Genomic DNA, 23,675 nt, shown 5'->3' with positions numbered 1-23,675 from the left:
TTATATCTCACGCGTTAACACACATACTTTTGGTTATCAAAAATAAAGATTACGTTTTAAGTGTTTGGAGCGGAGAGTGGGGGGGTGGAGTAGGAGAGGATGGAGGGACCATTAAATAAAATAAAATAAAAACTATTTGGATAGATACAAACAATAGAAAAATGATAACACTGATTTGTCTTCTTGGTTAGTTGTGAGAGAACTGATATTAAAATCCCCGGAACCCCACCTTCGGGCAGGGGCTCTGCCCTGCAATTTTCGCAAACTTACGCCGGAGTTGGATTTGCGAAATTAGGACTTGGTATACAGTATTGATTAGCCTCCACATTACTCATCAGTTTTCACGTACCCTTCTAAACTTCATAAAAAATAATTTTCCTTAAAATTGGATTCTAAATTTGCCATGTCTAACAGAGTACCTTCGATAGGGTTCTGAAAGAAAAAAAAAAATGTATTATGTATTTTGGGTTAAGAGATGGTGCTGCTGTATCCCTATTATTTCAGTTACATGTTTTTTTTTTGGATTGGTTGATTTTCCTCAAAGAAAATTAGTTTAATAAAAATCTAAAATCAATTCGGTGCTCCAAACACAACATAAGTATTCATCAAGCATAGTTCATGAAAGATACTAATTATGGAATACTATAATAAATCTTCAAGGAGGAAGTCCATTTCATGTATGTTTTTCACCATAAAGTCATATATTTGCTACTTTCTAAGATTGCATAGCTCAAGATCGAAAACATTTTAAAAATAGTTTTGCTTTCTTTGATGAATAATGGTTTCCATAGTTAAATTTTGTAATTAAAATAATATATAAGTAAACTTTGATTTAATCTAACGGTTCATCTACAAAGTGTGGATATATCACTCCTATATAGTCAAATTGGTTGCAGAACACAAGATGGAGCAGCAGAACATTCTTTAAAAAAATAAAAAAATAAAAATAAAAAATAAAAAACAAAACAAAATTAAAACAAAAAACAAAAAAAGTTGTGAATGAATAAAATGGTTTTCTGTAGCTGGAAATCTGTAACTAAAAATAATATAAAAATGTAACTTTTTGTTTTTTGTTTTTGAAAGGTTAGCAGAATGCTTTTTTATTTATTTAATTTTTTTTTAGTTGAATGGTAAGCTTGTAAGTCCAACAGGAGACAAAGAAGCAACAGGCTTCAAACAATTGGAAACAAAGGAATAAACAGCATCAACTTAAGCAGATCAACAAAGATCAGCAACCAACAATAAAATGTTAAACAGCCAAGAATGTACTGCTAGTTGGAATTGAGAACGAATTAAGAAATCAACATTCAATTTCATTTACCAAAAAAATAAAAAATAAAAATTCAAGCATTCATTTTTCTACATAATTGTTCTGTTAAAATAGCAGAATATACATTCTTTCACAAATCAACAGTATTAAACTATGCAAACTTAGAGATTAAACTATAATGTGATTTTCAATTGAAAAATGAAAGGGTCACTAAAAAAAGAAAGTGTAACACGAAGAGATAGAGAGAGAGAGAGAGAGAGAGAGAGAGAGAGATGAACCTGTTCCAGCTCCCACAACAAAGCAATTAAGGTTAATTGAAAACTGATGAGAAAAAAAAGCAGCACATGAACTCTATTTATAATGAGTTGGCCTTGTTAAAACCACAGAGAGCAAACAGATATAAAGATTGAGACCCCACAAATTAATTGCAACGTACATGACAGAAGAATGAGTGGCAACATATTAGTGGCCGGTACCACAAATAATTAAGATGGTGGGTATCAAGGCTGAGCAAAACCTATTTATGAATTTGATGCAGACGCTACATGTCATCAGCGGCTGCACGTATGCAGACGCTACATCAGCAACAACGAAGGCAGCTTTGAGGATGTTGACTTGTATTCGAATTTGATGGGAGCCATTTCTGCTGTAGATCATATATTGTATATACAATTATTTTCTGTACAAAACCTTGCAGATCATTTCAATATCTCAATGATTGCAAATCTTGAGATTAATGTACAATTAATTATGGATCACTACATAATTGTTTTGTAAGATCCGGCACATTACCGATTGTAATGCCAAGTGCTGTACTTGGCGGTATGATGTCTCCTGATGCTGTTCGAAGGGATATATGTATCAATGGTGCCGACATACGCTGAAAAATGAACTCATTAATATGAGATGCTTCGGCTTAATCATGTCGGCTTTGATTAGCCGATATGCTAGTTTCGAGCTTCTGGTTCATCTTCTCCATCTGAGAATACATCCTTTGATTTAACTCCCCAGTCATTGTCCTCATCTCATGTATCTGAGAAACTAAAATTTGATTTGATTCCCTCATCTGGGACCTTACCTCACCTATCTATGCTTGTTGGGCATCAATTTTCTGCATAATCGATTCCAGTACCCGACCCAAAAGGACGTCGGATGGAATAGAAGAATCGACATCACCGATTTGCTGGTTTTCTTCGTCAATATTGTCACCTGTAGTCACACCTTTCGAACCTCTTAGCTTGGGAGGCATATTTACTATAATTACTCACTTAATGGGTCCCACCGAGCGTGCCAAAAATGTTGATGCTAAAATCGGCCGGCTTGAGCCGATCTTAAATTGAGATGTTGCGGGAGTGCCAGAACCAAATATATGGTTCGATTGTGAATTGTCAACTTACAGTCTCTTAAGGATGGTTGACTTCAGCCGATTATAGGAGAAAGAGAACAAATAGACTCCTTAATGAATTTTACTTGCCTTAGTTAAAAAGACTTTGCAATAAATAATTTATAGTAACAATTTAGGGGGAAGAAATAGATATAGAAAGAAATATAAGGAAAGAAAGATAGAGAGAGAGAGAGAGGAAGATAGAGAGAAAGATCGAGATATTGAGAGAGACAGAGATAGAAAAAAAATAGCAAGAAAGCTATTCTAAGAAAAGCTTGAGAAAGCAAACAAATAAATTAAAGGATTATGAGGGTGATGGACCTCTAGTACAGCTTACCTCCTTATTTATTTATAAATAAAATACAAAACAAATTCCTAAATTCAAGCATTCTACTTGTAGTAAAATTCTAATCATAACTATGCGACAATTCAAATTAAATTAAACTACAGATAACCTTAAAACTTCACTATACCTAAATAAAAGATGAAACAAAAATTACAAACTTTATCAATCATCTAATTCAAAATAAGTCTTTGCATGCCATTCGGATTCCATGTAGAGTTGTCAACACTTCCTTCAGTCAAAGCCGAACTATGTAGTTTGGCCCATATACTCCATAAACCTAATCGGACCTCTTCTCACCAACCAAGCCATGCCACTATATATATCCAACCCAATTGTAATATACTTCAGCCCAATATTTGTATGGCCCAAGCTTCTAAAACATCGTCAATCATCCAGCCTTACAGTCTTGACCCATATTACTATGTCTCTGTTCACCAAGCCCAATTGCAACCCAAATCCAATTATCAAAATGGGTGTCAACATGCATCCTTCAAACTAAATATTTTTCAATTCCAAATCCAAGATGCGAAATATATATACAATGGCGTAGCCACATAGGGACAAGTGGGGGCAATTGCCCCCACTCAACTTTTAAATTTTTTTAATTTTATATGGAAAGATTTTTATTTTTGTATTATTGTCCCCTCTAAAATTTGATATATATATATATATATATATTTAGTGTAAAACCGTGAATATATATATATAATCATCTCATAATTGTAAATATTCTATCAATTTATTACTTTCCCTAAAAAATGATATTTTTTTCTACTTTCTCAAAATATTATATTATTTCCTAATATTCTATCACACTTTTGACTTACCACAAATAAATGGATTGTTTCCATCATATCTTCAATTTTTAACATTTTTCAGAATTCAAACAAAGCAAGCGGAGCAACCATTTACCGGTGGACAGAATGACTAAGAGTCATATTGCAGTGCAGCATACTGGTAATCTGATTTTTTTTTAATTTTTTTTTTATTTTATCATCATATAAATTTACGATTATTATTTAATACTATAATTTTAATTAGAAAATTTATTAGTTATTACTATCAAAATTATTTTAGAGCTTGTTTGTTCTTTCAAAATTTAGTTTGTGTAATCGTGTTACTAATTATTATTCTCTGAATAACACTTAGAATTTATTTTTATTTGCAGCCCAAATCAATGAAATCACAGATTAATTGTTATTATGGATTTTTATTTTTATTTTTTTTACATATGTGATATATTAGAACTGGTAACTGTGTTATTTTTTTTTTTTTCCATGTTTTATTCTTAATTGATTCATTATTTGTTCTTTCAAAATTTAGGTTGTGTAATCGTGTTACTAATTATTATTCTCTAAATAACACTTAGAATTTATTTTTATTTGCAGCCCAAATCAATGAAATCACAGATTAATTGTTATTATGGATTTTTATTTTTATTTTTTTTACATATGTGATATATTAGAACTGGTCACTGTGTTATTTTTTTTTTTTCCATGTTTTATTCTTAATTGATTCATTGAATATGATTTTTTTTAGTATATTTAATTAAATGAACTCAATTTTGAAACAGTAATGACTAATTTGAAAAAATTGTTATGAATGTACTGAATACAAATATAATGAATCAATGTTTTAATTTTTACATATATTGTTTTGGTATAAATTATATGTATGTGTATATATATATATATATATATATATATTATTGCTATTAAAGATTGCCCCCACAGAAGAAAATTCCTTGCTACGCCACTGTATATATACACACATAAACATTCAAGACGACCACCAAATTATGAAGAATTCCCTTTGTCCATCTTTGTAGTGATTAATTAATTAAATTATGAAATAATAATAATAATCCCGAGCTTGAAGTAGCAATTAAACTTCAACCCCCCCAACGTAGATTGAAGAGTTGCAGCGTACAAAAACTGGTGAAGTGAAAAAACAAAAAAAAAAACAAACAAACAAACTGCTACAGAAGGGGAAAATTAAATAAAGAGAGGAAAACAGGAAATTAAGAAAACTCCAAATGATATATCAGTGTCTTCATGAGAGACTAGCTAAATAGTAAGTAGTATTTGGATCAAAAGTGGTATTCTCCTAGTACAAGTAAAAAGGTGGACAAATATATTAGAAGCTATGTTGAATCCTTTGCTGAATCGTGTGAAGCTAGATATAATTTTGCTAGTGCAGTTGGGTTAAATTAGCTCAAGGTTTAGTATTGTTAATCTCACTCATAAAAGTGAAAAGTATTATTATTCATTCAGGTAATTGCTATTGGGTGTATAACTATAATGAACGTCACAAGAAAATAAATAAACAATCAGGTTGGGGAACCAAATCATCCAACTCCTCGTCTGTGGAGTCTTCAGAGAAGTATACTCATTTTGGTCTGTTCTCTGGATTCCTGGGATCATAACAGAGGACGTCCCCCGGTTCGATGTGGCAATGTTTTTCGGGGCGGTCGTGGGTGTATGACGTTGCCATAGGTATACAAGATGTCATGATTAAGAACGAGAGTTATGGCGCAATAGAGACCAAACTCATCTCTCAGGCGTGTCCATGATTCATCATCGAAATTGTATATATATATACAATATTTCATTTGAAGCCAATGAGACGCAGCTTCAGCTATCATGCTCGAAGTAACTGAATTTTTGTCTAGTTGGGTAGCATCTGTAGGGCACATTCTAACCTCATAGGGTATTTCAGTCTACAAAGCTTGTCGCCGAGAGGGATCAAAAACTTTCAAATAATTATCATGGTTTTCACATGGTGGTGGTGCATGCATCAATCCAGAGGTCACCAGTAGTACCCCCGACCATGTAGATGTTGGCAGCATGAGTAAAGGTCCTAGCATAGACCCTTTTCCTGGACATAGGAGGAGGGCATTTGGTCCACCCTCCCTCCGTGGGACAAACAGTGTTGATGCAACACACCTCATTGGTGACCCCTAAAAGTGTCGTCACCAATGACAAACTCATACAAATCCAACTATACACTTTATAATTGGAGAGATGGGGTTTTAAACTAATAATGCACACAAGCACAAAATATAAAAAATATACCCTTTATCTTGTATTCCAAGTTGCTCTGGTTAATAAAACCATTGCTCAAATCCCGCCCAAAATAACATAATTGCGTTAAGTCAACCCAAAAATTAGCTCCATACAGGATGGAGTCCTGAATTCAGCATTTTTCTTTAGGGTAAACTTTGGTTGCTTAGGATGGTTTCAACAAATTCACAATTACTGCCAGTTTTGAGTACAATGTGTAACAAATCTTCGAACACTAGATTCTATTTCACATATATGGTGAAGGAACTGAAAAAGAAAAAAAGAATAAAAATGGAAAAAAAACTGTTTTGTCATATTTCTTTTCATGCTAAAATATGATTAGAAATAATAATAAAAAAAAATCATAACACAGTCTCTCAAATAAACTGAAAAGAAATTACATATGAAATATTTTTTTTATTTTTAATAATGACTTAAATATACTAAAGATGCATATATTCCCATTGAGGCTTCAACCATCAACTCATCAAAAAAGTAGGGACATATCAATCAAGCCAAGCCTTGGGTAATAATATAAAATTAAATATTTTTCTTCTCTTACTCTGCCTTATAAATTCGTTTTCCAGCATACTATCTATGATAATAAAAAATTAAAAATAATAAAAAAAATTCGATTGTGCCACCATGGAAAGACATTGTTAATTTTGAAAACTACACAATCTCTTCAAACCAGAAACTGAGAAACAACTACAATTCATAATAGAAGGGATACATTAATAATGCATAATGGAAGTACACAAGCACAGTGATCAAACTAACTAAAGGGAGACTAGAGAACAGATAGTTTGTATAAGAGTAAGTCCGAGTAGGATAACTGCAGCAATGGTAGAAGCCGTTATCCATGGAGTGCTGAAATAATCACGGGTTAATGTTGCCCTCCACTTGTGCCGAGAAACCTTGCAATATGCATTCAGTTTTTCACATATATTATAAAAGTAGTAGTTATCAATCCACAAAGCCACTTCTGTGGTGAGACCATTAAAGAGACCGGCCATTGTAGCGCTATCACTTAGGAAGCTTGTAATGACTCCATTTTGGATAAGTAAATCGGCATCTTTTGCAGTGTCAATTAGGTTATCCATTAAAAATATATAATCAGTAATGTAACTATCATAATAATAATGACACTGTTCCAGTGCGAAGAGGTTTCTGAGTACAGATTCTGTTCCATCACCTAAAGTCAAGAGGGGAATTTCTAGCACTTCCTTGGTATTTCTTAGATCAAGTAAGTGATTGCTTTTGGCCGTCCTAAACTTCATTCCTGCCTCCTGGAGCTCTGTCACATTGCGTATCGCCACAAATTTGCCACCATTTGATGATTTTGATCTTGGAGATGATGGTAAGTGAAGTAACCTTAGCAAATCAACAAAATGTTTTACTTCAATAGAATTTAAGATCGATTGATCGATTCCTTCGACTAGACAAAGATCCTGAAAAAAGTAGATAGCAAGCGAGAGGAAGGAATGGGTTTGTGGAGTGACAAGGAAAGCTAGGTTGAACAGACCTTCAAGAACAAAGAAGGGAAGCTGATTTTCAAGTAAGATCAAGTCCATTACTGTGGAAGTTCTGAGAGATGGACGCGTCAAGTAGTTAGTTTGTGCTTCTTCCGGTGATGAGAAATGGTACCTCCAAATGGTCTCAATGATGAAACTGCTGTCCAAAAGAAGCATTTCAACAAATTCATCACTGCTAAGCTTAATGCTTTCCGAATAATATTTTCGAGCCGTCTCTTCCCACTCCTTTATCACTCCAATACACCTCTCTAAACTCAATCCAGAACGGTTAAGGAATGCCTGCAAGTATCTCAACTTGTTCTCTTCCATGGCTTGTAAATTTTCTTCACTGTGATGAAAAGGGCCAATGGAAACTACTTGAGGTATGTAAGCCCTTTCATTTACATCACGAAGTCTTTTGGGAACTCTATAGATACAACAATCAGGTGATATGGGAGAGAGTTTATCTGTCTTTTCTCTAATTGAATTTACCAATGGGACAGCATCTGCAATATCAACTGACATATAGTGTTCTGTTATCTCAATTTCATGGCTTTCTGCGACAATTCTTTCCATCCTAGCTTGTGTTGTCCTGCAACTAAAAGGGCAATTAAGGCGTTAAGTAACACGCATTTGTCCTTTATGAAAAGTCATCCTATTCGGGCCAACTAATTAGGCCTATGTGTCAAAGTGAAACATTAATCAATAGTCTAAAGTGAATACGGCCGTTTTAAGTCCCATTTTAGGCCATCAATGACCTCAGCCTAACCAATAGGACTGAGTATCATTTTCCTACAAAATATTGATCTATATATATGTATACATATATTTTTTAAACTCAGCCAATTCTTAACATCTGCTACCACCAAAGAATAACAGTACTGACTCAGTGTGAATTAGATCACCTTATTAAATAGGCACATTTGTAATGATAGTTTCATAGAGTCGATTCATAACATCTACAATTTTTTATGTTTTGGAAAAAATTGTCAAATCCCATCAAGACATGGTAACGAAAGAAGTTCAGAAAATTTATCAATAATTTATTATGTACTTTTCTCTTTTAAAGGTCAATATGTCTTATAAAGCTTCAATTCCGCTGAATCTACTTTTAAAATGAGGTAACTTACATTGATCTCTCTTGAGGTTTGGGTAAATTACACACGAGTAAACCGTTCTGCATTTGTTACCTTGACAAATATTTCAATGTGTTTTTTTTTTTTCTTTCTTCCTCAATCTAGCTTGTTAAAACCTTTTTTATCTTTTGTATTGGCTTGATTATAATTAAGTATAGCTGCAAGTAATACATCATGAGATACTAATTTTCCATAATATATACATCTTCAAGTAAGCAAATCTATTTATATTTCTTCATCAAGATGAAGGTAGCTAGTCAAATTTGGTATTTTCTTAAGATTGCAGAGCTGAAGATGGACACTTTTAAAAAATTGTGCTTCTTATGGTATAAGACGTGTGTGTATATATAGAGAAATATATTTCTACGCTTATAAGACGTGTGTGAATATATAGAGAAATATATTTCTATGCTTTTTTCTTTTCTGTCATAATTAATTTATTTTCTGAATATGGTTTTCCATCTGTTAATTATTTAGAGAGAACAAATGTACGAAAATTCATTTGGTTAGCTGTCTTCTAATACTGAGGTAGAGGAAAAAACGTATTCTAAACAAACATATCAAGCAATATTTAAAGGGAAATTAAAGAACGAAAAGAAAATATATGTGGAGAGAGATTATAGTAAAAGTTGTGCAAACCCTCAAGCCTTGAGTACTTTTATGCACTTCATCCAGTGATCTTCACAATAATATTATAACAGCATAGACTTCACTTTCTAAGTAACCTCTATGCTGCATTAACAAGTCAAACCAAGCGAAATAAAATCATAAATAGTCCATAAAAAGAGCTCATTAATTCTTGCACCTTATATTAAGAAATATATGTTTATATCTAATTTTAAGTGGATAAATTAAAGTTGGTAATTTGCTTCTTTTATCCTCATCAAAACCTATGTTAAAATAGAAAAATAAGTAGCGTGATTTTTACATATAAAAGATATATTCTTTGACAATACATTTTCTAAATCATATTGGTAACAAGTTCATCTAGTTTTTGCGCATGAAAAACCATTTTATGTTTCTTAATCAATTGATGTTTTATTAAATTAAGATTGCATGCATCGCACTAGCTGATGATAGTAAAACCAAGTTGTGTTAGTGATGAAAGAAGGTTTATAGAGAAAAACGTCTGCAGGAAGAAAATGTTACATGGAAGAGGATGTGTGGAAACTTCTAATTTTTCCCAAAAATGGAATGATATAAAAAATAAATAAAAAATAAAAAAGGGAAAATGATACTCAACATGTGAATATTTCATGATAAACATCACAATATATATATATATATATATATATATATATATATATATATATATATATATATATATTATTCTTAAGTTCAGCTTATCACATGGATCGTATAGATTGAAAGAATACTTACCGGATACATGATTTGGTAAATGCACTTGAATTTCGATAATACAACTGGACAGTTAGAATTGAACAATTATGACATAAGATGAAACTTGTTAATATTATAAAATAAAATAAAAACTTACCAAATCTTCAATCTTTGAGTATATTTGTGTACTTCACCAAGTAAGCTTCACTACATTATTGTTATCACATTGATTTCACCTTGAGGACTTCTCAAGATGTTCCATGCCATACCCTGTATTATGTATGGAATAACAATCATATATAATAGTAAAAAGAGCAGTCTTTATTCTTAAACCTTATTCTAAGAAATGTATATTTGTACTTGTTAAATAAAGGGGACTGAAGTGTCTTTATTCTTGAACCTTATTCTAAGAAATGTATATTTGTACAATGGACCTGAGGGAATCAAAAGCTCCTTCTTCCTTGTCATAAAGTGAGTGAAGTTGGTCCTTGGTCCTTTGCTCCTTCTTCCTTGTCAAGCTTCCAGAGATTGATATCATCATGACCTGAGGGAATCAAAAGCTCATATTTTGAACATTTTTTTTTAACAAATAGCAGTAAAATATAATTTTCTGAGAAAGAGTATAGCAATATGGGAAAAATTGCTTACTAAAAAAACCATGTTTGCAGCACATAATTTGTCAATTGGTAACTAATTCTATAATTGTTAAGAATGAATATAGTAAGAAGAACTGTTGTAGATTTGAATGTGAAACAATCTAATGTCTTAGCTTGAAATAGAACATATAATTTCACACACGGACTAGATTATAAAAAATAATCAGTAGTAATCTGGAATGGATGGTTCATTTCTACAACTTCAACAAGCTAAAGCTTCAACTAAATCATGTTTGGTCGCTTCAATCTCTCACATTTAGAGCTTCAAAAGAGCAAAAGCTTGTCTAGGGCCTAGTCCAGTACTGAAGAACATGTCATTTTACCAGCCTATAATCAATTTTATTTTAGTTTAGTTTAGCTATTTCTGCATAAATTTCAAGCCCCAACTTGGAAATCATAGTCATTTTAATTTCTTTTCCTGTCGAATGAACAATGACCTAAAGATAATTTTACACAACATATCTTCAAAGAGAGGTAATATCAATTTTAAAAAATTACATAATTTGTTAGAATGTTTAATTTGAAAATCAGAGATAAAATGCACAAAGGTAAATAATATATATATTTTTTCTACAATGAAACCCAAACAGCCTGAAAATTTAGATAATGCCACCGTAACTAAGACAATATCAATGGTGAAGACTACATAATCTGTAAGAACTATAAATGCGCAGGAAATATCAGTACAATGCATAATGAAAGTACACAAGTATTGAACCTATAAGGGAGATTATAGAACAAATAGTTTGCATAAGAGTAAGTCCAACCAAGATAACCGCAGCGATAATAGAAGCAGTTCTCCATGAAGTGCTGAAATAATCACTTTTTAGTATTGCCTTCCACACGTGCGACAGAACCTGCAATATGCATTCAATTTTTCACTTATACCAGAAAAGTAATAGCAATAGCGTGGACACCAGAAAGACACTTCCTTAGTGATATTATTAAAGAGACTTTGCTGTTGCAGTGCTATCGCCCAGGTAGCTCTCACAAATCCCATTTTCGATAAGTAATTTCACGTCTTTAGCCGTGTTAATTAGGTTATCCATGAAATAAATATAATCAATTATGTAACCTAGGAAGTACGGACACGCCAAAATGAGCGAAGAATCCGTGTCCGACACTCGTCGGACACACCCTGACACGTGTCGAACACACCAAAAAACGTGTCTAGAATTTTTTTTTTTTTTTTTTTAATTTTCGGACACTCCGCGGACATGCGTCCGACACGTCAAGGGTTGTGTCCAACACGCGTGTCTTATTTTTGGGGGTCTAAAAGATAATTTTTTTAAAAAAATTGGGTTAAAGTATAAATATGTGAAGTTATTTAACAACTTTTACTCCTTTATGTGATCAATACATTATAATTTTAAACTTATAATTAATTGATACTAGTTATTATTCTAATGTCTTGTTTTTTTATTTAATTTTATAACTCTGCAACATTGTTCTTTTATAGTTTATTAGTTATGAGTTATGATTTGTGTATTTTGTTCATTGAGGTTGATGAAAAATAGTAGAACTATTCGCCGTGTCCGTGTCTGTATCCTAATTTTTTTGAATTTGTCGTGTCGCCATGTCCGTGTCATGTCGTATCTATATCCCGTATCCATGTCTGTGCTTCTTAGTATGTAACTATCATATGGATGGCAAAATTGCTCAAGTGCCGTGAGGTTTCTAAGTGAAGATTAAGATTGTCTGGGGGATTTCCAATACACCATTCATGGAAAGCTTTATGTCAAGGAAACGATTGCTTGAACCCTTCTTAAACTTCATTCATGCCTCCTGAAGCTCCACTGCATTTCAAACTGGCACATAATTGACTTTCTCTACAACCCTTAAGAGTTAGAAATGAGGGTAAGTGACATTTACTTCAATACTCAGAAATGAGGGTTTCATATTTTTGTAAATAACAAAATCCGAGTAGTATAAGATGGAAAGCTCAAGGAAGGGAGAAGTTCTCTTGCACGGGTAGGCTATAGGTTGAAGAGACCCTCGAAAATAAAAAAGGGGATCTGATTTTCAAGTAAGATCATGTCTTTGAATGCATTGTTTATATAAATTTGCCGATTTAAGTAATCCTCTGGTTCTTCCACCATACAAAATTGCTGCCTCCAAAAAACTGCTACCCAAAAGAATCATTCTCACAAATTCATCACTGCTAACCTTAATGCTTTCTGCATGATAACTGCGCGCTCTCTCTCCAGGTGAGGGAGTCTTTTTCTTTTTCTTCGTCAGATAGTCATGTATATATGATATTTTGTTAAAATTACAGAGTTGGAGATGGAGAACATTTAAAAAAAAAAAAAATCTGCTTCTTGTAGTATAAAAATGTGTGTGTGTATATATATATTACCAAGAGAGAACATCATATCTATTTCTATGCTTTTTTCTTTTTTGGCATGATTAATTTTATTTTCTCTACATGGTTTTCTGTTAATTAATTTAGACAAAACAAATGTACGAAAAGTCATTTAGTTAGATATTTTCTAATACTGAGTTGGAGGGGGAAAAAAAATTATTCTATAGTAATATATATTTTTTGAATTCTCTGAGATTCACGGTTCTTGAAAACTGGTTTTATAGCAATTAAATAGGTTTCCTAGAAAAAAATTGCTAACAGATATTGTTCGCATTAGAAACAGGGTGTAAATTTCTAATAAGAAACCAACCAGAACTTGTCCATCAGAAGGAGGTAGTAAATTTTTAATCTTCCCCCCAAACAAATTAATAAATAAAGAAAAGAAACTACAACCATATCAAGGAATTATAGGGAATTACATGAAGAAAAATAAGAGATAGACTATAGAGAAAGTCGTGCAAACCCTCACACCTTGAGTATGTTTATGGACTTCATCCACTCATCTTCACAATATTATTATTAGCGCATAGACTTCACTTTCTAAAAACTGCATGAATTAGAAAGTCAAACCAAGTGAAATAAATCATAAAAAATAGTCTATATAAAGAGCTCATTAATTCCTTAAACCTTATCTTAAGAAACATGTGTTTATACCAATTTTCAGTGGATAAAGTTACATATTTGCTTCTTTTATCCATCAAACCTCTGTGAAAGTAGAAAAATAAGTAGCATGATTTTTACATATGCATGAAGCATATGTATAATTTGTCTGCATGAAACAAATATTCCTTAGACAATACATTTTTCAAATCACATTGGTAATTAACAAGTTCATCTAGGTTTTGCTAAACCATTTTTATGTTTATTTACAATTGGTGTTTTAGCATAGATTGAAAGAATACTTATTGGATTATGGTCCACTAATGATTTGATAAATGCACTTGAATTTCAATATTATCTTCAAAGTTCAAAAACAATACCAGCAAAGCAAGACAACTTCATGATCTGTTTACCTCAAAAGGATACGCACCAACATATTTATATTCATTATATATTCAATACATAAATACGGAGTACTAAATATCTATTTAGAGAGAGAGAGAGATTTCAAGGATTTGGGAGATAAAAAAGCTGCAGAGAGACCTGACCTCTCTTCAGAGCATAGCAGAGCGTATTGACGGTATTCTTCAAGGTCCGTTTGGCAGCTTACGTAGTGAAGGAAGCACCAGCTCTTCTCTTTAGAGAAGATAGTCAGATAAGCTTCACCGCAGGGGAGGGGGACAGAAGGGCATTTTTTTAGGGCATTGAGCTTGAAGAGGTCCCCATTCTCGAATCCTTCCAACATGGATTCTCCATATGAAAGGAACCCCTGGCTTCTACGGAGAAGGAAGCAATTCTCTCGCTCATAGGAGGAGTATTGCTGGAGTAGAAGCCAAAAGATGACGAGAATAAAGCTTCTTCTCTCGCCTTCTACCATATGGAGTGAGAATTTCAGCTGAGGTTGAGGCTGAGGCTGTTTCAGCTGTATGGAGTGAGAATTTCCCTAATTCCCATCTTCCACCACCACCAATTTTCACCCTCCAAGACCGCTCTGATTTCTCCCCAGAATATCGAATTCCAGACTACCCCATATCGCCGGAAATCAATTCGGACCCAAGAACAGCTAGTTTTCAACTCCAAAAAGCAAGTATGGAGCGAGTACTTCATATGCTGTAATGGGTAGCCGGCAACAGAATCAACAGGGTTCGGTGGCGAGTTTGAGTTGGTGGTCACCTATGAAGAATGGTGGTAGCTCATGAGCGAGATGATAAGATGCAGTGTTCCCCGGTCGAGGGAGCGGTTCAGTATGGAGCTTCTTCTCTCCCCGTCTACTCCAGCAATGCTCCTCGGATGAGCGAGATAATTGCTTCCTTCTCCTTGGAAGTCGAGATTCTTTCAGATGGAGAATTCGTATTGTAATAATTCGAGAAGGAGGACCCCTTCAAGCTCAATGCCCAAAAAAAAGCGCTGTCCCCTCACCTCCGGCAACGCTTCTCCGACTCTCTTCTCTGAAAAGAGAAGCTTTCTTCAGTGAAGGGAGTGAGTTCGCCAGAGAGATGGAAGTCTTCCCTTTTCTTGATTTTCAGTTTTTTGAACATGTTAGACAGAGTCTTCTACAATGGACCCACTGAGGTAGCAAAGAGAAGAGATTAGGGAAAGAGAGAGAATAATGAGAACTGTTAACAAGTTAGGGTTTGAGAAATCCTACAAGGAGATGATGATTATATATAGATGGCCAGGAAGAGAGAGTAGTGAGATAGGAGTAAAGTGGCGAAGAAGACTCATTTTCATTTTAGGGTTGGGGAGAGTGATGGGTAGAGCAATCAGAGATGTGTAGACCAAGACGGGAAACTGAAACAGACGCATTTTGAAGTAGGGGAAGAGAGAGGAGATCAATTGCAGATCAGGAGAGTACTGTAAATGTAAATGTAAGAGCATCCGCAGTGGGCTCGCGGAAGGCCCTTTCCGCGAGCCAAACAAACCAAACTCACTCCAGCAGCCTCTCGGAATTGGGCTGGGCCCACAACAGCTCGCGGCCCGGCTCGAGGTATTCCACGAGCCCGAGCCCGATCGCGGAAATTTTTTTTTGTCTTTTTCCTTAGCAAAGCGACGACGTTTTCCCTGAAGCGGTTTTTCTTCGTTTTTTTTTTTTTTACTTCAGGCTGCAACAGTGCCTTTAGGGCACTGTTTGGCAACCTAGTTTTTTTTTGAAAAAAACCAAAAATATGTTATTTTGAGCTTATTTTTAAAAAAATAAAATAAAATTCAGTAAATAAAAAAAGATATTCTTTAGACACTGTTTGTCCAAAAAATAAATTATTTGTGCCAAAAATAAATTAAAAAACCTTTTCTTTTTTTTTTCCTTAAAATTTGATTTTTTTTAAAAAAAATTTGCTTTAAATTTTAAATTACTGTCATAAACAGTGCATTACAGTGCCTTAAAGGTTATAATATTGTAAATTTTTTTTAAAAAATTCAATTTTGTAAAACTTTTTTTTAAAAAAATAATTAAAATTAAAATTTCATTTTCTTATTCCCATAGGATTTTGTAATTTTTATTTTCTTATTCTAATTCATTATTTTTAATCTTAAAATTTAATTTTTTTTTTGAAGAGTGAAAATTCGGAGAGTCTGATGGAGTATATGTTTTTAGATAACAAAAATTGCTGACGTGGCTCTTGAAATTATTGACGTGACTCTTGAAAAGTTAAAGTAAAATTTTTAGAGAGTCAAAATTTGATGCAGATGGCATAAATGGTGTGGGGAAGAAGACACCACTTTTATGTTGGGGAAGTGGCTCATGGTGTAGATAGGGGAATGATGGATACATAGAGAGAGATAGGGAGAGAGATGAAAGAGTGAGTGGGAAGTGAGACCAGAGTGTAAATAGGGGAGTAATATTAGGTGTAGGCCACATATGTGGTTTAATACTGGCAGAGTTGAGGTCTGCAGCAAGGAATCGAGTACTGTTGTGGATAGGGGGTAAATGGTCCTTTTCAGACAAATATTAGAGCAGAGGTCCAGGACTCTGCAGCTTTTTATCTCCCAAATCCTTGAAAAATCTCTCTCTCTCTCTCTCTCTCTCTCTGAGTTGATATTTAGTATATTTATACACGAGTATTAGATATACTCCCACAATATAGGTCCACGGATAGAAGTGGGAGTTTTAAGAGTGACATATAATTAATGTATTATTTTTTAAAAAAATTATTAAATTATTTTTTTAATTTAAATATATATAGTTATAAAGTTTAAAAATTTTTAAAAAGATAAAAGACAATAATAAAAATAAAAAAAAATATTTTAATTTTTTTAAAAAAATAATTAATTTAAAACATATAAAAATAAAATAATAAATTATTAATATAAAACGGAAGGAATATATATATAATGAATATAAATATGCTGGTGTGTATCCTTACGAGGTAAGCAGATCATGAAGTTGTCTTGCTTTGCTGGCTTGTGTACTTGCATTAATTATGCATTGTAACGATTTTCCCATTGCTTTTTATTACAGGTTCTACAGTGTTTTGAAATTCATATTGTCTTGCTTTGCTGGTACCGTATTTGAACTTTGAAGATAAACTACTTTAATAACTGTTTTCCTTTAAAAGCACTTTGAAGAAACCACAATCACTATAGAATGTATTTTTCACTCTACTTTTAAAGGGGAATTAGTCACTTCTCTTATTAAAAAATCAAGTGAAATACAAGATTAAAAAATTAAGTGTTAATATCAAGTCCCTTAAAAAAATTAGATTTTGAGAGACTAGATTTTGGATTGGGATCATCTCCTGTACAAAATTAACTTTGTTATGCATTTAAATTGAAGACGGTGACACATTACATCAACAGAGAATGATGATATAGCCAAACTAGTCCTCCGAAAATTCCACTCCTCCTCAACAAGATGTAATATTCACCCTCCATTTTCTTACTAATGGAGACTCCACAATTATTATAAATTAATGTATTTTTTTTCTCTATTTTAATTTTAGAAAGTGATTATGTCATTTCTCTTATTAAAAATCATGCAAAATCAAGAATAAAAAATTAAGTGTGAAAAATATATATATATATATATATATATACACACCTCGGTGTCTAATACTTTGTTGTACAATGTACATTGACATCATTCTTTATTCTTAAACCTTATTCTAAGAAATGTATATTTGGACATATTAAATAAAGTGAGTGAAGTGTTCGTCGATTCTTAAACCTTATTCTAGGGAATGCATATTTGTACATATTAAATACAGTAAGTGAAGTTGATTCTTTGCTTCTTCTTTTTTTTTTTTTTTTTTTTTTTTTTTTTTTTTTTTTTTTTTTTATCAAGCCTCCAAATATCACTATGATTTGAACTTAGGGAATCAGAAGCTCATAAGAACTTTAGTTTCACTCAATCATATTTCGAATATTTTTTTAACAAATAGCCCCAAAATATGCACAATTTTCTGAGAAAGGGAATAGCGAAGGGAAAAATTACTTACAAAACTATATTTACAGCACAAAAATATTGGTAATTTGTCATGTGGTAACAAATAATGAATATAATTAGAAGAATGGTTTAAATATATATATATATATATATATATATATATATATATATATATATATTGGGTAAAATTTGAATGAGAAACAATATTTGTCTAATGCTTAAAACAAAACAAGCCATTTCTTATACTAACTACATCATCAAAAAGAATCAGAAATCTATAGGGAGGTGAAGTAACACAAAGACCAAAATAACCAAATAAATTATTTTTTTGTCCTTTCATCCAAAAGTATCCTAACAAGTACTCAAAAAAAAATATTTAATTCAAAAATAATTTCCTAATTAGAATATGATTTTAAGACATAATTTGTGACAATGATGCCCAACGTTATACAAGTATTAATTAATCACTAAGAAAAGAGATTAATTATATAATGACAGTACAACTAGGATACTTCTTTCCCATGAATCATGGAGGAACTAAAAACATGTCAGTTAGATTAAAAAAAATTACGGATTATTACATATAAATGGTTAAAGATACATATTTATTATTTAATGAAATTAAAATTTCATAATTTCAAAAAAATAAAATACGAAAAAATATTATTTACTCTCACAAAAGTATCACATTTAGGTACATAGGTATCACTTTTTGTGCATACAGGTACTACTTTTTGTCATTGATACTTATGTGCCTAAAAGTGATACCTATGTGAGAGCGAACAATATTTTTTCATATTCACGTCAATAGTTTAGTTAATTCCATTTTTTTCAAAATTATGAGGCTTTGATTTTAACAAATGATAAATTTGAACCATTAGCACCATTTATATATAATAATCCCACAAAAATTTTTACGGACATAAGCATTTATTTATCTCTCCCTCTCCCCCTCCACACATGATGTCTATAAAAAAAAATTATTTATTTTTCTCTTTCTCGGAAAAATACCAATTTGACTCACTCTAGTCCATAAGCACAAAAATCTATACGTTTCTTCGAACAAGGATTAAGAATTATTGAGCTCTGTTTTTTACAATAATATATGATTATAAATTATAATATAATTATTGCACAAAGGCTGTGGGACATAATAAGAACTTCTTAAAAGCGAAATCAATGTTGTTATATATAGTTTGGTGGAGATGATTATGTGAAGTCCATCACCATACTTAAGGATTGCGGATGTGGTATGCTTTTATTATACTCTCTTATATATAATTGTGTTTATATGCATATCATAATGTGTTTTTTTATTTTTTTTTCTTTTTTTGTTGAGTTATATTTGTGTTTTTTCTTTGCTTGAAATGCCTATTTTTCTTTTCCTTTATTATGTGCTTTTAGTTTTGGTGAAAAATATAAAATTTTACACAAAATTCATCATCTTGCAAAGTAGCCATCATTAAAAGGAGCTTGAGCATTTCAATTAGTACGTCTATGTGGATACTTGAATCCTCTCGGACTGTCCATCGATCGATGTCACCTTCAAGCAATTTATTTTTTTGGGTAAATCCTTCAAGCAATTTATTCATGTTATAGAACAGCGTAAGCATGATTTTCGAATAGTTACTCAGTTTTCATAATTAGTATTAATCTATACATTTGTTTTTAATTATGTGCTAAAAAAGACGAATTGGTGGATGAGATATATATATATATATATATATCTATAGATTTATACTATCCAACAAGTGTAAGCTCCTTTCTCTATTTTTTAATATATATATATATATATTTTTAATAAAAAGTCTCATCAAATGACATAGTGATTCGTAATTATTTGGTGCTCCAAACATAGCATTACTGGTCGAGGACATAGGGTTGCTCTCTCTATTTTTTAATATTTTTTATTTATTTTTTTTCATAAAAAAGACTCATTAAATAACGTAATGATTCGTACTAATTTGGTGCTCCGAACATAGCATTACTGCTTGAGGACATATCGTTGCCCTCTCTAAGGATTCAAGGCGAAGAAGAAGCAAAAGAACCAATTTGATTCACTTTAGTCTAAAAGTACAAAAATATGTTTCTTAGAATAAGGTTTAAGAATAACTGTGCTCTTTTTTACCCTTATATATAATTCTTGCGCAGAAGTTGCGGCATAGTAAGAAGTCCTTTAATAAATGTTGTCATATATGGTATGGAGGAGATGATTCTGTGAAGTCCATAAACATACACAAGGATTGAGGATCTGGTATGCTTTTGTTCTACCCTCTTATATATATAACTCATCCTTTTTTTGTGTATGTCTGTTGAGGTTGGGTTTGATTCAGTTCTTGAAATAGGTCCCTAAAAGTCTCAGAAAATTTTAATTAGGCCATCAAAAAAAAAATCAGAACACTTATTTAATTGAATCAAAAATATCTTAGAAATAAATATAACATGTGTCCCTCAGTCCTCACAGTTTATAAAAAATTTCAAACTTTTTTAGCCTACTTTTGAAAGCTCAAATCTTGTCATACAAAACTATAAGTTTATTATTAAAGTAGTCCTTACTATAATTAATCAGTCCTTCATTTCATATAAATTTACGAATACACGTGTATTGCGTCTTTAAGTTACTAAAGTACTTTTCTGTTTGTTTCTAATTATTATATGAGTAATGTTATTAAGAGAGTTCTCTCATTACAAGAGTCATAAGTTCCTTATATTCAACTACTGATTGAAAGATATATTAAATAGTTTATTTGATTTTCTACAAATCTAAAAAAAATATATCTCAATCGAGTGCTTGAATGTGTAGAACTCATGACTTTTATCATGAGAAAACTCGCTTCATAATATTATTATAATGATATATCTTTCTCAAGGTGGAATCAAAGTAGTCGATTTTTATTTTTAAATATTTAAACAACTGTTGAAGATAGTTTAATTTATTTTTTCTTCTTCTCTAAAAATTCCTTATAACTTCTCATTTTACAAAAAAAAAAAAATGTTTCTTAAATATAATTTATTGTTTCTTCTTCTCTTTGTTCTTTTCATATCAATGTTCATCTCTAATTATTTCGATTGCACTTTTCTCATTTTTGAATTGTTTTTTCTTAAATATATGTATTAATAATATTATGCAGAAAATTATATTACAGTTGACTTTAGAAGTTTGAGAGGTAGTTAATACTTTTTCATTATTATTTTTTTACAGTTGACTTTAGAAGTTTGAATATATTCATATCAATGTTCATCTCTAATTATTTCGGTTGCACTTTTCTCATTTCTGAATTGTTTTTTCTTAAATATATGTATTAATAAGAATAATATTATGCAGAAAATTATATTACAGTTGACTTTAGAAGTTTGCAAATTTTAATTATATGGTACTAGTTCGATCCCCCAAATCAAAATTTCTATCACCGCCACTGTATTTCACAAGGATTCTTCTAAAAAAAATTCTCTTTTTCTAACTCTGCTCTCTTAAAACCGTTTCAAAAATAACTAAATAAATAAATTTTCAAGCTATTAATAATATCTGAGTTCTTTGCCAATAAATATGATCGCTGTGGACGGGATGAAACGGACTTAAATCAATTGGGACAAAATGGAAACAATAATAGGAAACCAAAAGTTTTAACAAAATTGGAAAAACAAAACAAAGATTCAAGATTTTACTGTATAAAATTTCTCCATTTAGCATCTAATGGAGAGTAAAGTAAAAAACATATACATGCACTTACTGTTTCTTCATTACTCTTCCAGTTACACCAGAAAAATAGAAGGATGGAAAGAACGGACACAGGAAACCATGGCATTCCATCGGAAATTTCGATTAAGGAATTGATGGAGAACCTGCCTCCTATGTCACCTGAATGTTGTATCTATAGAGTTCCCAAGAGACTTCGCGTATTAAAAGAGAAAACTTACACACCTCAGGCAGTTTCTATCGGCCCATTCCATCGTGGCAAAGAAAACTTACAAGCTATGGAAGAGCATAAGTTGAGATACTTGCAGTCATTCCTAAATCGTGTTGGGATGAGTTTGGATAGGTGTATGGGAGAGACAAAGAAATGGGAACAGAGAGCTCGCGATTATTATGCAGAAAGAATTGAGCTTAGCAGCGATAAATTTGTGGAAATGCTGCTTTTGGATGGCAGTTTTATCATCGAGATTCTATGGAGGTACAATTTCTCTATGCTGAACGAACCAAGTGATTACTTAAATAGGCCACATATGATAATTGCAGTGCGTACAGACCTAATCTTACTTGAAAATCAGCTTCCTTTTTTTGTGCTCGAGAATTTGTTCAACCTAATTCACAACTCTGATTCAAAACCCCAACATTCCTTCCTTAGGCTATCTATCAAATACTTCAAAAATATAACGTTGATCAGTAACACCCAACAGTCAATCTCAACGCTAGCTGAAGCAAAGCATGTCCTTGATTTGCTAAGAATATGCCACTTACCATCATCTACAAGGTCACAGCCCATAGGTGGGGTCAAATTTGTGACAATACGCAATGCGACAGAGCTCAAGGAGGCAGGAATGAAATTTAACAGCGGCTCAAGCAAACACTTACTTGACATACAATACACTATGGGATCTCTGGAAATTCCCCACTTCAGCATAAACGACTCGACAGAGTCTCTACTGAGAAACCTCATTGCACTCGAGCATTGTCATTATACACTTGACAGTTACATAATGGATTATGTTTTTTTCATGGATAACCTTATTGACACCGTTAAAGATGCAGATTTACTTATACAGAGGGGAATTATTCAGAACTTACTAGGCGATAGCTCTGAAGTGGCTGGACTCTTTAACAATCTCACCTCAGAAATGTTATGGTGGTCCGAGAACTACTATTTCCATGATACATGTGAAAAACTAAATGCATATTGCAAGGTTACTCGGCACAAGTGGAAGGCGAAACTGGAGCATGATTATTTCAGTACTCCATGGAGAACAGCTTCAACTGTTGCTGCATTTATACTGCTTGTACTTTCTTTCATACAAACCATTTGTTCTATCATCTCCCCCTAGTTTCAGGACTTGTTTACTTGCGTTATCCATTGTAATGACTTTCTTATTACGTCTTATAACAGATTCTACAGTTTTTTTGAAATTCATATTATCTTGCTTTGCTGGTATTGGCTAAATTCTAACCAATCCCAATTATGTCTCTAAAATCAAATCAAATACTAAGGCAACCCCCATCATCTTTATTAACGCGCATCAGATATGTCTTTTCCTCATTTTCAAGGGCTTCTTGTGCATTAGTTAACAAGAAAACAGACTTCATGGCCTCAAGCTTTTAGACACTATATCATATATTTCAACTCTCAAGCACTTAGTGAGCTGGAGAAAAAGAGTGCCAAGGTTGCTTGGGCAACAGTTTGTTTGCCCAGAAATGCTGGTGGTCTAGGGATTCATAATCTACATACATGGAATGAGTGTGCAGTTCTGAAGCATCTATACAATATTCTTACTGGAAAGGACAATATGCTTTGAATTCAGTGGATAAACACATATCTTCTTAGACGTAGAAGCATGTGGGAAGAGAACATACCTGGTCAGTGTTCTTGGAGCTGGAGGAAGCCGCTTCAACTCAGGCCTGCCATTCGCG

At 32.3% G+C, this 23,675-nt stretch overlaps 3 protein-coding genes across 11 annotated transcripts in view; 1 reads left to right on the top strand and 2 right to left on the bottom strand.

The window, feature by feature from the left end:
- LOC132284018 (UPF0481 protein At3g47200-like) overlaps positions 1-1,619 on the bottom strand; it is a 74,423-nt gene extending 72,804 nt beyond the window's left edge. For 2 of the 4 annotated variants that reach the window (XM_059786078.1, XM_059786079.1), the window contains exon 1: positions 1,549-1,573. The gene's annotated coding sequence lies outside the window, so the exon portion shown is untranslated. Of the gene's footprint in view, positions 1-1,548 lie in introns of all 4 variants that reach the window. The other 2 variants (XM_059786080.1, XM_059786077.1) reach the window with 2 other exon arrangements.
- A 4,879-nt stretch (positions 1,620-6,498) lies between these two features.
- Positions 6,499-15,517, bottom strand: LOC132280748 (UPF0481 protein At3g47200-like). 6 transcript variants are annotated; one of them, XM_059782475.1, is made up of 4 exons: positions 11,477-15,517; positions 10,488-10,597; positions 10,211-10,323; positions 6,501-10,136 (listed from the first exon to the last, which is right to left on the bottom strand). In XM_059782475.1, the coding sequence occupies exon 4, from the start codon at positions 8,150-8,152 to the stop codon at positions 6,842-6,844; it is 1,311 nt and encodes a 436-aa protein (XP_059638458.1). In that variant the 5' UTR covers positions 8,153-10,136; positions 10,211-10,323; positions 10,488-10,597; positions 11,477-15,517; the 3' UTR covers positions 6,501-6,841. The 6 variants fall into 6 exon arrangements, with proteins under 6 accessions (XP_059638462.1, XP_059638458.1, XP_059638459.1 ...); XM_059782476.1 differs by having other exon boundaries at positions 10,488-11,566; positions 13,543-15,517; XM_059782477.1 differs by having other exon boundaries at positions 10,488-13,618; positions 14,220-15,517.
- Positions 15,518-20,175: 4,658 nt separating this feature from the next.
- LOC132280749 (UPF0481 protein At3g47200-like) lies at positions 20,176-23,153 on the top strand. The gene is made up of 2 exons (XM_059782480.1): positions 20,176-20,306; positions 21,806-23,153. The coding sequence occupies exon 2, from the start codon at positions 21,827-21,829 to the stop codon at positions 23,090-23,092; it is 1,266 nt and encodes a 421-aa protein (XP_059638463.1). The 5' UTR covers positions 20,176-20,306; positions 21,806-21,826; the 3' UTR covers positions 23,093-23,153.
- Positions 23,154-23,675: the final 522 nt, after the last annotated feature.

Source organism: Cornus florida, unplaced genomic scaffold (genome assembly GCF_030987335.1).
Source record: "Cornus florida cultivar Cherokee Brave unplaced genomic scaffold, ASM3098733v1 CherokeeBrave_3.0.0_Hap2_Chr11, whole genome shotgun sequence".
In the NCBI taxonomy this organism is placed as follows: domain Eukaryota; kingdom Viridiplantae; phylum Streptophyta; class Magnoliopsida; order Cornales; family Cornaceae; genus Cornus; species Cornus florida.
This window is presented reverse-complemented; position numbering and strand designations above follow the sequence as displayed.